Here is a 13,434-nt window from a genome sequence, read left to right as displayed (position 1 = left end):
TTGTGTTTCTTAAGGTGCCAACATTGTGAGTTTCAGTGTACGGCAGTTACCACCATTTCCTATTACCTTTGGAACAGCCTAGGTTATTCATCTGCAAACCACTCATGTGTTTAGAGTTATGGAACATCTACTGTAAGAAACAAAGTCTGAGGATTGGGACAGGAGACCTGCAGGTACGTGATCTGCTAGAGAACGATGTTAGTGGCTTCTCTGCTAATCTGCGACAGTTGCATCCAGCAACATCTTGCTAGTTAATGTACATGATAATTTTACTGACACTATCAATTTTTTTACAAATGGCTACATTTACACAACTGCAAAACTTTCTGTTCTTCTATCATAACAGCTTAGCTCTGTATTCTCATATAATGTGGTATCCAACGTAAGGTGCACTTTTATACCGAGAATATCAAATCAGACAAGCTCTGTATATGTGATAAAATTCTGTTTAGCAAATTGAAAAATTGTTCACCACTATTGTTTGTCATTGTTGTTTGCTACCATTTCCTTCTGCAGGTGCTATTTTTCATTTAGCATTAACAGATTTCTGTTGTGGTTGTTTTTGTGATTATTTTAATGTAATTTTATACATTTAGAGATGTGTGTGAACTTTCTTTATAATGGGCCTCAAAAATTTTAAATCCTGGCTTCTAAGTTCACTCTATTTGGTGGCCCTCAAAGCTCTGGCATTCTACTTGATATATTTCAGCTGTTACCTGATGCAGAGGTGTATTTTCAATCCTGCGTTATTGTGTGCTCAGTTTTTATCATCATAGGATTTAGATGATTAGTGCTCTGTGCATTTTATGTCTTTTTTGTAGTCAAACTTTAATTTTATTATATGATCTATACACTCTCAGTGTGTCAACCACATTAGTTAAGTTCTTTAATACCTCAATTTCCCCCAAACATGTTTTCATTATGACAAATATTCTGTTTCCTGTGGACAGATGTGTCTAGGACGTACATGCAACCCCCCCCCCCCCCCCCCCACCACACACACACACACACACATACAGATACACATGACACACACAAAGAATAATTGATTACCATGAGTTTCTTTCTGAAAAACTTTAATGTGAAAGTTACTTATAACGCATGAGTTGCACCACTTGTAATGATTTATAAAAAAATAACATAAAACTTTTAAAAATGTTTCAATATCTATTCTGGTGGCACATTATGAGATTCAGTATGTAATAGGAATACAAATATTTCTTCACACACATATGCTGTGCATAACAGTACAAAAAATAACATATAAATAACAAAGTCCTTACTCTGACTCTATTCCAGAAATATGTATTTAACAATGATTGATAATACCAAACAACACTCAGCTCCTAATAATTATTCTCAAGTTATCAGGCTTGTTCTAGGCAAGTTCGTGGCATTCAGACATATGTGTGTGTGTGTGTGTGTGTGTGTGTGTGTGTGTGAGAGAGAGAGAGAGAGAGAGAGAGAGAGAGTGATTAGTTTCCAAGTTGTGCACCATTAACTGCTTTTATATATTCTATACTGTTGCATTAACTGCTTTGGTTGTAATGTTATTAACCACTACTTAAGTAAAAGAAAATTAAAGTTTCCAGAATGTAGTTTCCTTGCCTGTCTCTGTATAACATTCTTATTTTGTATAGATTTTTTTACAGTCATATCGTATGACAATGTTTAACAGCTTCTATAGCATCATAAACACTATCCAAGTATATTTTAATCCCTCTTCCTTAATGCCTGAATTATTTCTCTCAGTATTTTGACTCTTTTGCATGTTACTTCATCAGTGTCTAGTATCTCTTCAATTTTTATTTCAGGTCTTCTGTATAATTTTGTAGCTGGCAGCTTAGAAGCATTAGATATAAAATATGTTGTTTGATAATCCAACAATTTAAGATTTGCAATCCACCACAAAAAATTACTTTCAACTCATTTTCATCATAAAATAAATTGATTACTTACATGGCTAGTAACTGAATGAAATTATTAATTTACAGAACAAAGATTTATGAATATTGCTATTGTAATGTGATTCAACCCTGGATGCATTTACAGATGGGCAGTCCAGCTATGGCCTAAGGAATACTCTGACACTGAGGCAAGCTAGGAGCCAGTTATCAAGCTGTGTAACATGGACACAACTACCTGATCCTGATCTGAGGCAAGCTGAAATCTGCAGAAAGTTTACAACTATGCATGCCTTGCACAAAGGATCTGTTAACTGCACCATACACTGGGTAGTCAGCTCTGCATGTCAGCAGCTAGGAGATGAGGTGGTGAACGTCATTCCACAGCAGAGTTGTATGGGACGTCGATTCAGTACACAAATCACCAGGCAGATGATGAGTGGGCTCTAATTAGAAGTGAGTAATGTGCTTCTTACTCTCAACCAGCTGGTGAACATACTGCACAAAATTGTCAAAGGAATAATTTTCATCATTCCTTCAGTTTTTCCATTTTATAGTCTGAAAAATAAGAAACTGACATTGTAAAATAATACAAGATGGCAGTTAACAGGACTTAAATCACACACACACACACACACACACACACACACACACACACACACACACACACGTGTGTACACATGCATGCTCGCTTGCACACACACACACACACACACAGGTGTACACATGCATGCTCGCTTGCTCGCACACATTACAGTAACATATTCTATATTAAGAGTAGTTTAAATTTTTGCAACCAAAAATTTGCTGTTCATTTGTGTTTCACAGATGTAAGCAAGGGTAATTTCCAATAAGAAACTACATATTTGCTGGTGGATCAATTCTTTTGACATTATAACAAAGGTTTTATCAAATTTTGTAATAGGTTATAGCAAAATATTGAACTAATATACAGGTACACCAAATCTTGAGGACCATTTAATGCGAATTTAAACTAGTTATCCAGCATATCAGACATAATGAAGAGATCTGTTTATAACACCTGATGCAAATCTGGGTTCAATACAAATAATCAACCACGAGGAATCAATAAAATAATTTTCCCACTTATAGTTATATTTAAGTATACTGAAAAATGTGATTAATATAGTGGTTTTATGTTCATTATAAGAAACAATAAGACAGATGGAGAGATACGGGAGGGTTCCAAGATCATTAAGGACACAGTTACTATGCAATGTTTTGTTATCTATTTGTTGTTTCCCTGTGTAAATCACATTTTCTACGGCAAAGTGGGATATTAATGGTGTAGTTAACCAATGGTTCAATTCGTAGTGGACACACAGAAACAGATGAAATTCCTGGAACAGACACATTGTGGAGTTTCAGCTCAGTTCACCCAGTTTCTCACTTCCTGTCAAAGTGAAACAAAGAGGATGCATGCAATGCAAGACTCATTTGTGAAACTTGGTTTTCTTAATAAAAGAGAATGTTAGCCACAAACTCAAGCATGCAATGTGATGAATATCAGTCTATATAACTAAAGTATAAGTCATTAGGGAGGTTAATTTGCCACAAAAATGAAGTGTTGGTCAAAAGACTACAAAAAATGAAACAAGTAGATTTCACAGAATTCAGCACATGGAATGAAGAAAGACTAGGGTTTAACATGTTGGAGTTGGTGCACAAGTTCAGACTGGGCAAGAATCTGAATGAGACTGGCCGTGTTATTTTCAAAGGGAACGTCGTGGCACTCATCTTAATGATTTGGCGAAGCCACAGAAAACCTAAATTTGGATTGCTAGATGGAAATTTGAGCCACATTCTCTCCATATATGGCCGCTATGCCACCTCACTCAGTATCATAACATGAAAAGGGCGAGTAATGTTGATACTGAAAGCTTTTATCAGGTACCTAATGATATAAAATGCTTGAGAAATAAATAAAAGGAAACTCAAATAGGTAAATACCCTTGAAGCAAAAGGAAAATATTTATTTAGAAACCTCAAATTTAAGTAGTAGTAAAGAACTGCGGACTTATCTCTATCATTAAACTAAATATTATTAGTCCTATACGCACACATCCATATATAGTCAGCCTGTAGGAATAAATTTAAATGTAAACTACATGGTCCAGACACATTATGTGACCACCACCTACATTCAACATCAATGTGCAATAACCACACTCAGACGGCAGGTGGCTGCACTAGCAATGGAGAGTATATAAAGTGTGGGGATGTGTATGCGGAAGACAGTGCAGTTGTTGTAGAGTGTGGAAATGGAGTGATTTATCTGATGTCCAAAAGGGCATGCTCATTGGCTTTCAGTCAAAGGGTGGGAGCAATTCTGAAACAGCTTTGTAAGCAAACCGTGCATGACAAAATAGTGCTACCCAAAACCCATGTTAAGACGATTGTGGGGCACCATGGGCCATACATGACAGGGGTAAACAGTGGTTTTGGAGATGTTTACAGGCGAATAGACATGCAACTGTTAAGCAACTGACCGCCCAGATGAAGCAAGGTGCTACCAACAGTGTCTCCTCAATGCCTGTTCAGCAAATGTTGTGTGAGCCTGGTTTACACACCCATGCTGACTGCTGTTCAGTGGCAACAAAGGCTGGAATTAGTACACCAATGCTGCAATTGGATGTCCACTGGGTGTGGACAAGTGGCCCCTTCAGATTAATCACGTTTTATGCTCCATCGGACAGATGGCCATTGATGTGTACGGCGTGAATGTGATCTTTTCATTCTGGAAGGCACAATGGATCAACACAAGTATGTATCTATCCTTGGGGACAATGTCTACCCACACATGCAATTTGTTTCCCCTGTGATGATAGCATCTGCCAGCAGGACAATGCAACAAGTCATGTAGATTGCAGTGTACATGCATGGTTTGAAGAGCACCACGATGAGTTTACCATACTCCCCTCACCATAAAACTGCCTAGATTTAAAAGGAATCAAGAATCTGGGGATCAACTTGATCAGACCGTTCACGCCATGGATCTTCAACTGAGAAACGTAGCGCATCTGGCCACAGCACTAGAGTCGTCATCACTCCACATCCCTGTCTGTACCTTCCAGAACCTTACTGACTCCCTTCCTGCACATCTTGCAGAAGTCCACGCTGCAAAAGGTGGTTGTAAAGGCTTTTCACATGTGGTCACATTAATGTGACTGGACAGTGTATACAGTTTAAACAACATAGAACGAGGTGTTAGTCCTGGTGAGGGGCCTGAGGTTTTAAGGGGGAATGCTGTACGTGGAGGTGTCAGACAGTTGGCATTAACCCTTGCTTACATACTCCCAGTCAAGTGATAAATCTATATCACTTCTCACCCCATCCAAACCATGCTCCACCATCTTTTATCTTTTTCTCAAGATCCAGAAACCCAATAACCCTGACCGTCCCATAGTTGCTGGCTTCAAAACACCCACTGAACATATATCTGCCTTAGCTGAACAACACCTGCAACCTATAGCACAAAGACTTCCTTGCTGTATTAAAGGCACCAATCATTTCCTTGATCATTTGACATCTATAACCATCCCACTCCCACCACACATCTTGCTTGTCACCATTGATGCAACCTCTGTCTATATTAACATCCCCTACATACATGATTGAGTTGAGTTGACTTGGTGGAAGGGACTGAACGGCGAGGTCATTGGTCTCATCGGATTAGAGAAGGATGGGAAAGGAATGTGGCTGTGCCCTTTCAAAGGAACCATCCCAGCATTTGCCTGAAGTAATTTAGGAAAATCACGGACAACCTAAATCACAATGGCCGGATGTGGGATTGAACTGTTGTCCACATACATGGTCTGTCTGCTGCTGAACATTTCCTCAATTAGCACCCACCTGATTCCAAAGCTATGATGCCCTTCCTTCTCATCTTAATCAACATATACTAATCAACAACTACTTTAACTTTGAAGATCTACAAACAAATCAGAGACGCAGCCTTGGGAACCAAGATGGTTCCCCCCCTGTGCCAACCTTTTCAAGAGTTGCTTGGAGGTAGCTTTCCTGCGATCCGAAGCCTTCAGCCCACAGTTTGGTGATACACTGATGACATCTTTACCATGTGGAGTCACGGTGAGGCTGAACTGTTAAAATTCTTGCAATCTTTAAATACATTCTCCCAGTTCAATTTCACATGGTCTTATTCCAAACCCTATGCCACTTTCCTTGATGTTGACCTCATTCTCACTGAGGGTCAGCTATTCTTTACAGACTCAGGAGACTCTTTATGGTAATACGCCACCATTCCCTTCTCTGATTTCATTAGATGTAACTACCCCACCAGCCTAGTTCAAAAGCAGATTTTCCGAGCCATCACATCAAATCCTGGTACTGCCAATCCCTCCAAAAAAATAGCTTACAAGTACACCTCTTGTCACTCAGTATTATCCTGGTCTTGGGTGTGTTAATCAACTATTTTGATGAGGCTACGACTTCCTAAAATCATGCCCTGAAATGAGATCCACTGTGTCTAACATTTTGCCCACCACACCAAGAATAGCTTCTTGTCACCCTCCCAATCTCTGCAATATCATTTTCAGACCCTACGCTCCTTCTACACTCATTTCCCTAACCTATGGTTCCTACCCCTGCAATCATCCTCACTATAAGATTTGTCTTATGTACCTCCTACCACCACCTATACCGGTCCTGTAACTGGCAAAACATATACGACCAAAGGGAGATTCACCTGTGAAATGACATGTCATGTACCAGCTGTTATGTAAACACTTTTTGGCTTTTTGCATTGTCATGACTACCACCAAGTCATTAGATAGGAAGAATGGCCATAGGGAGAGAGTGTATACTGGCAACACACAATATCCTACTGCAGAGCATGCTCTGCAACATGGCAGTAATGACCTTGGTGTCTGTTTCCATGGATCCTTCACCCAGACACCAGTTTCTCAGAACACAGCACGTGAGTACTGGCATTACAACAGGTCCTTGATTCTTGCCACCTACCTGGTCTTAATTTACATTAATTTATTCGGTACCTGTATTTCTTTCTTCACTCCCTTTTAGATTTCTATATCTCTTATTTTCTCAGATATATATTTTCTCTGAATCCCCACTCTTATTAACTTATTCACAACATTTTGTCAGTAATATCTGTATTGCATATTGTTCTAGCTTCCACCTTTAAGCTCTCAGGTTTTCAACTCTCATCCCATACAGTCCCCAACTATCAAGTATTTCCTTCTCATCCTGTCTGGTAAGTCTCCCCTGACCTGGGGTTCTGGGTCCTTCAAACCTTCTGTCGGATGAAGGAGACACTGCCTCCGAAAGCTTTCAGATTTCTATACCGGTACATTTACATGTGTGTTCTACTGCCACTGCTTGGTGAGTAGATTTTCTATCTATGCAATTATATTACATTTTCTACAGTTGATTATTTTTGTTGATATACTATTCTATATTATTATTTGTGGAGGACACATGGAACATGTTACTAACTGAAATAAATTAGCTATGGCTCATATTTTGAAACAGAAACAATATACCACGATGGCTACTTACTGAAGACTGAAGGGCACCCTCAGCGTAAGAGTAGTCATCTGACTGAGGATCTAATATGGCTTTGTAACTAATTAGTGATTGCCTGTCTCGTTGTTCAGTAAAGATCTGGAAAAAGAACAAAAAAATATATAGTTTACTGTATGTTACACAACTGCTTTGCTTTTAAATGCATTACAACAAAATTGTGTTAAGCAACTGCTTTATTTTTAAATGTATAACTAAAAAATATCAACTGGTCTACTTATGTTACTCTGAACTCTGACCTAGTAACTGTTGATCAATTGTGAAATTTTAATTTCTCACTTTACTGTGGATGCTTGGATTTATTAGCACACAAAACAACTTGCCTACTAATATATCCTCCATTCTACACTATATTGGCAGTAGGACCATTAGTTTCTTAAATAGAGTAAAATCACATTAAATGATATAGACTTAAGTGCAAGTAAAATACAGGAGATTTTTATTGTGTGGAGTTTGAGTTATCATGGATATTTCACATAGAATGAAGCTATAAAAATAAAATAATATGCCCCAATATGCCTACATCCTTGGATGATTATTGTAGACAGATTGCAAGACTGTGTTGACCATATGACCTGTCCCTGTGTGTGTAAATGTGAAATGGTGAATGAACAATATGATACAATATACCATTGAGCAACATGTATTACCGTGCATACGTATTAGCACAGATAGCGTCTTCTATCAAGGACAGCGTTTTTTCACTTGGTATCATAGCTTCCTTATTCACTAAATCTGTCCCTGCATGGATATCTTGAGGGTGTGCTGAAAGGACAACTATATTGGATGCAGCCTCAAATGGTACAAATATCATGGGGGATCACTGCAGTTTCTGTGCTATACATTTTTTATGAATGAGGATGCCAGGTCATCATGTAGCTGTCAAATGGGTCAACTACTTTTAACACTTCAAGTCATCCATAATCTATAGAGGCACTGAACTGTAAGGTAACTTTTTCAGTATCTACTGATATACACAAGTAATTCGCAAATGTGTGGTATCTTCCCAAAAACTAAAAGGAAGTATAATGATCAAACAGAAGAATAACTCTCCAACATAATGGGAGATTTGATACCAACAAGTTTTAACAAGAAGTGTGATACTTGTGTTAAACACTAAAAAAGATCATGCCTGAAAATAACCCAAGTGCTGCCCTCTTTTCACAATGAGGGAAAGAAGATTAGTGTTTAACATCCTGTTGATGATGTCAGTAGGGACAGCACAGAAACTCAGAGTGGGGAAGGATGTGAATCGAAACTAGCCATGCCTTTCCAAAGGTAATATGCCAGGATTCACCTGAAGAGATATAGGGAAATCATGAAAAACCTAAATCTGGATGGCTAGAAAGGGTGTTGAACTGTAATCATTCCAAATATGACTACAGTGTTCCACCATTGTGCCATGTCAGAAGGTTCACCATAATGGAATGCATCAATTATAACATGTAGAATGGGAGTTATATCCTATAAACTACACAATGATGAAACTTCAATGGAAGGGAAAAGAGAGAAGACAATTGTAACTTGGATGATAGATTCAGTTGATTCAAATGTCTTTTATGGTATAACTGCAATGTACCAAAACCAGGTTGCTGGTACAAGAAAAAATGGCTTACTATCTTCTTGCCAACACACATCACCCCAAAATTGTTTGAATGTCTCCATGGAATAGACGTTAGTGGTACAACTGGAGAAAAAAAAGGGATGGTTTTGGGGTGCCACAATCCCTGTACACTCTATGGCTATTTAAATACAAATCATTAACTCCATTCAAGGCTGCAATGTAAAAAATATGGAAATTTACAAAAATAAATATGTACTACTTGACAACTAGTAATGAAGTAACATACCCTATAATGTGCAAGTTGCAACAAAAACCCAAAATTTGTTCTATTTGACACATTTATTGTGATAACATATCACAAAGAAATGATGCTGTAGGCAATAATAAAAACTGTAATTGAAATCTAATATTAAATATAAGACAAACATAAAAATACATCTACAAATTATAATTATACCAAGATTCCTGGTACTTTCACAAAATCTTCTGAATTCATATCTTTCATTATTCTGATGTGAGAACTTAATAAACACAAATCTGAAAGACAATTTTCATCGACTGTGCTCCCCAGCTATGTCTTCAATAACCTGTGGTGTTAAATGATCTGTCAGCAAGGTACATTCTTGGTGGAACTGACACCAGGAAGTCACATGGTGAAACGTGTTCTTTTTCATATCTAGCCTCTGATCACATATCTTTCCATCCTGTAGGTGCACATGACTTGGGTAATGTTCAGTAGTCAGCAACATGAAATAGGGATAATAGACTAGATTAGCAATTGGGAGGGCAACTAATTAAATTACCATCAATTTCTCCTCACCTGGGCCACTCAATGTTGGTGCTGATAAGGATTAGGATTATAATTACACACATTGAAGCTATTACTCCTGTCTAATACAACAGTCATTTCAGGGTGGCTGATGATGAGTGTTAGTTTCGGTATTCAGTTTTCACATGTCCATACAAAGTTCAGAAATATGTAATATCTATGATTGGTAACTGGTTAAAATCCAGTCTTATTAATTTTCTTTTACTCTTCTTATGTTGAAGTGTCATATGTTATCTTTACATTTCGTAAAGCTGCAGAATAATGAAGTGCAGTAGATGAAAATTCTTCTGATGAGATTTTAGTGGAATATACATTGCACTATTAACTGATAGGAGCTGAATCTTTCTATTTCTAACTCTGTAATGTTGGTCAGCCATATTACAAAGTTCCTATGATGTCACAAATTTTGTCTGTCTATTTTTTGGTTATTGGAAACACTCTTCAGAGTTCTTATATTTTACGTGTTGTGTGTTCTTTGGAAGTGGAAAGGTTATAATGTATCAAGATCACCTTGCAGTCTAAAAATCTAAAACTTATCTGCTAGCTGCCTGAAAGTGTGACAACCATAATTACATGTGTCAGAGGATTCACAAAGTTTCTCTCTGGAGCCACCTCTCATAATTGTTGAGAATCTTCTTTTGCTGCTAAGCATAGAATGTGAAACCCATATTTCCACAGAATCTATACTGAGAACATTTTCAATACTTTATGTTAATATACGAGCCTGAAATTACCCTAATAACTTAAACAATATTCTGTATCTGGCAAATTGTTACCATAAAAGGATCTGAAAATTGAGAGGATGGAAATAAATAAGGCCTAAAGGGACCGACTGTGATACTGATCATGTCACTGTCGACCACACATGGTGTGCCACATGCCTTTCACAACTCTGTGGAAGAGGATTCATGTAAATGGGACTCAAGTGTGCCACCCACATACACTCTAGAGCACATCGTCTTTCTATGAGTGGTGCTAAAAGGCCACCAGAGCATGCCGTCCTCCCTTCAACTCTGTGCATGCAGATTTAAGTCTCCATGTGTCTTAAGATGCTGAACATGGAGCTCCGCCAGATTTCTGAAGGCTTCGGATGAGACAACTACAGCAACTATGAACTACCAAGACACTACTGACATCCAGAAATAGGCAATTCCGTTATTGTATGAGCACTAGTATGGGACAGAGAAGGAAGAGATTCTAAGTTATGTATAATTCAATTACCTTGTATAAAGTGTAAAAAATACACTCATGTTTTACTCATTTACTGAATGTCTGTAGAGTCTACACCACCTCTTTCGAACTATCAACACAACAGACATTTCTGGGACTCAGGCCATGTCCACTGTGGATCCATGGAACAGGATTGTGTGTCACCTATAATCAAATCAATCAACTTTTTCCCAGCAGTTTCAAAATTATTGAAATTTACTGTTTATTTTTCTACTATTTTCATATTGTATTGAAGTGTGTGGAATATTTTTTGTATAAAATGGCAACCACAGGAGAGACATCACACACTGCACTTATTTAGTTTCAGAGCCAACAAATACAAACATAATTGTTGAGCATTACCAGACTGCTGGATGCACAACAAGCCCAGCAGCAAAGTACGGCTGAAGCACAGAATTCCTGTGTTCAAGTGCTGCGTCCTTCCTTCTGTTCTTTCAGAGCAAAACAAGAGGACTGGGTGGAAAACCAGTTGCAGTTGGAGCAACATTTTGCAGCCCACAAAATCTCATGTGGCCCACAACATCCTTTCTTTTTTCCAGGGCAAAAGTGAACATATTTACATTGTGTAAGAAGCTGTTTCCTCAAGCAGAGCCCAAACCCTACTCTATGAGGAAGTCATTAGCAAAACTGATAAATTTTTTGAGTCACAGACTCATGTAGCTGCTGCTTGTTCCAAATATTATCGTAGGCATTATCATAGCAATCAATCTCATAAGGGATGGATCACTGAGCTCAAGGACATGATTAGGAATTGTAAATTTAAATGTGCATGTGAAGTTTCATTTCATGATGAAATGCTTTGTGATGCAATTATTCAGAACTTTACTGACAGCATAATATGGGCTGAGAGTTTCAAGCATCACAAGCCTGGTCTCACTTGATGTACTCAAAATGATTGAATCTCAGGAAGTGCAAGACTTTGTGGAGCTAGACCCTATCCTAATTGAGTATAGTACTAAGCAGGCACAAATGTCCTTCTCTTTATAGATTTGCAATCAAAGTACACTGTTTCAGTTAGTCTCTGGTGCTTCAGTCACTTTAATTAAATGGAACAGATATGAGTATCTGTGGCATTCTAAGCTACAGAAATCATGTCTGCACCTCACAGTCTACAAAGGCGAAAGTACCTCTGTTTTCAGGACATGTACTTTGCAAGCAAAATATAAAAATGTGACTACATTAGTGGCTTTCACAGTAGCTCAGTCATGCTTTAGTACCAATATTTTTGGCCTGGATGCATTTGATTTGTTTGGTCCAGATACTGAAGATGATGTTCATGCTATCGATACTTAAGTGCCTCATGCCAGCATTCACCAATTGCATGAAAAATATGGACATTTGTTAAATGATACATTGGGATATGCAAAGGATTTTCAAGTGCACATGATGCTCAAGAACAATGCACAACCAAAGTTTTACTGCACACATTTGGCATCTGAAACTATTCTTGATGAAATTGTTCTCAGCTTAACAAATTGGAAGACAATGATGTTTTGAAACCCATTTCTGCAAGTGAATGGACATCTCTTTTAGTTATTACAAGAAAATCAAATGGTAAAATCAGACTTCGAGAAAGCTTTAAAGCTACAGCCAACACTCAAACAGTTATTGATTCTTTCCCATTTTGAGGAGCTTATAGATCACCTTGCAGGCGGACAAGCCTTTCCTAAAATTGATTTGGCTGATGCATACCTTCTACTTCCCCTGGATGGGGAAATGAAAAAGATACCTTCTGATACCTGCTGGTCAGTATATTATTATTATCATCGTCATCATCATCATCATTATTATTATTATTATTATTGCTATTACATGCAGCCAAGGTAATTTAGGTCTTCCACATTGGCTCTGGCCTTCAACACTGAGATGATAGGCTAAGCCGATGACCAAGGTAGGTGGTGCCAGTATGATGTGTCCATACCACTGAAGTCTCCATTCTTGCATATTTTCATTGACTGGAGCCACTCCAGCCAGTTGTCGGATCATTGTATTGTTGATGTGCTCAACCAGAGAAATCCTAATGATCTTCTCAGTAACTGCATTTAAATGACATATAGTGAGTGCTCAGGTAGTATGTAATGCAACTGCCCTCACCATTGTGTGGAGTACCTTTGATTTCAGATGGTTTGATATCTTCCCCTAAAAATTTATGGGAACTACAAGCAGTTCTTGGAAAACTTACTTATTACATTAAATACACTCCAAATGCAGTGCAAACTGCTGCTCATTTGCATTGCCTCTGGTATAAAAATGTTCCTTTCCAATGGACTGGAGAATGTGAGCATTTTATATGGCTTGATTTTCGTAAGCAGATTGAATCAATGACT

At 38.0% G+C, this 13,434-nt stretch overlaps 1 protein-coding gene across 2 annotated transcripts in view; it reads right to left on the bottom strand.

Annotated features, from left to right (window-relative positions):
• Nucleotides 1-1,102: 1,102 nt before the first annotated feature.
• Nucleotides 1,103-13,434, bottom strand: part of LOC124721508 (spermatogenesis-defective protein 39 homolog) — a 116,173-nt gene continuing 103,841 nt past the window's right edge. For both annotated transcript variants that reach the window (XM_047246524.1, XM_047246525.1), the window contains 2 exons: nucleotides 7,461-7,565; nucleotides 1,103-2,462 (listed from right to left, as the gene is read on the bottom strand). In XM_047246524.1, coding sequence (XP_047102480.1) covers nucleotides 2,442-2,462; nucleotides 7,461-7,565 — 126 coding nt within the window. In that variant the 3' untranslated portion in view covers nucleotides 1,103-2,441. The remainder of the gene's footprint in view (nucleotides 2,463-7,460; nucleotides 7,566-13,434) is intronic.

Source organism: Schistocerca piceifrons, chromosome X (genome assembly GCF_021461385.2).
Source record: "Schistocerca piceifrons isolate TAMUIC-IGC-003096 chromosome X, iqSchPice1.1, whole genome shotgun sequence".
In the NCBI taxonomy this organism is placed as follows: domain Eukaryota; kingdom Metazoa; phylum Arthropoda; class Insecta; order Orthoptera; family Acrididae; genus Schistocerca; species Schistocerca piceifrons.
Note: the sequence above shows the minus strand (reverse complement) of the source record. Positions and strands in the feature narration are given on the sequence as shown.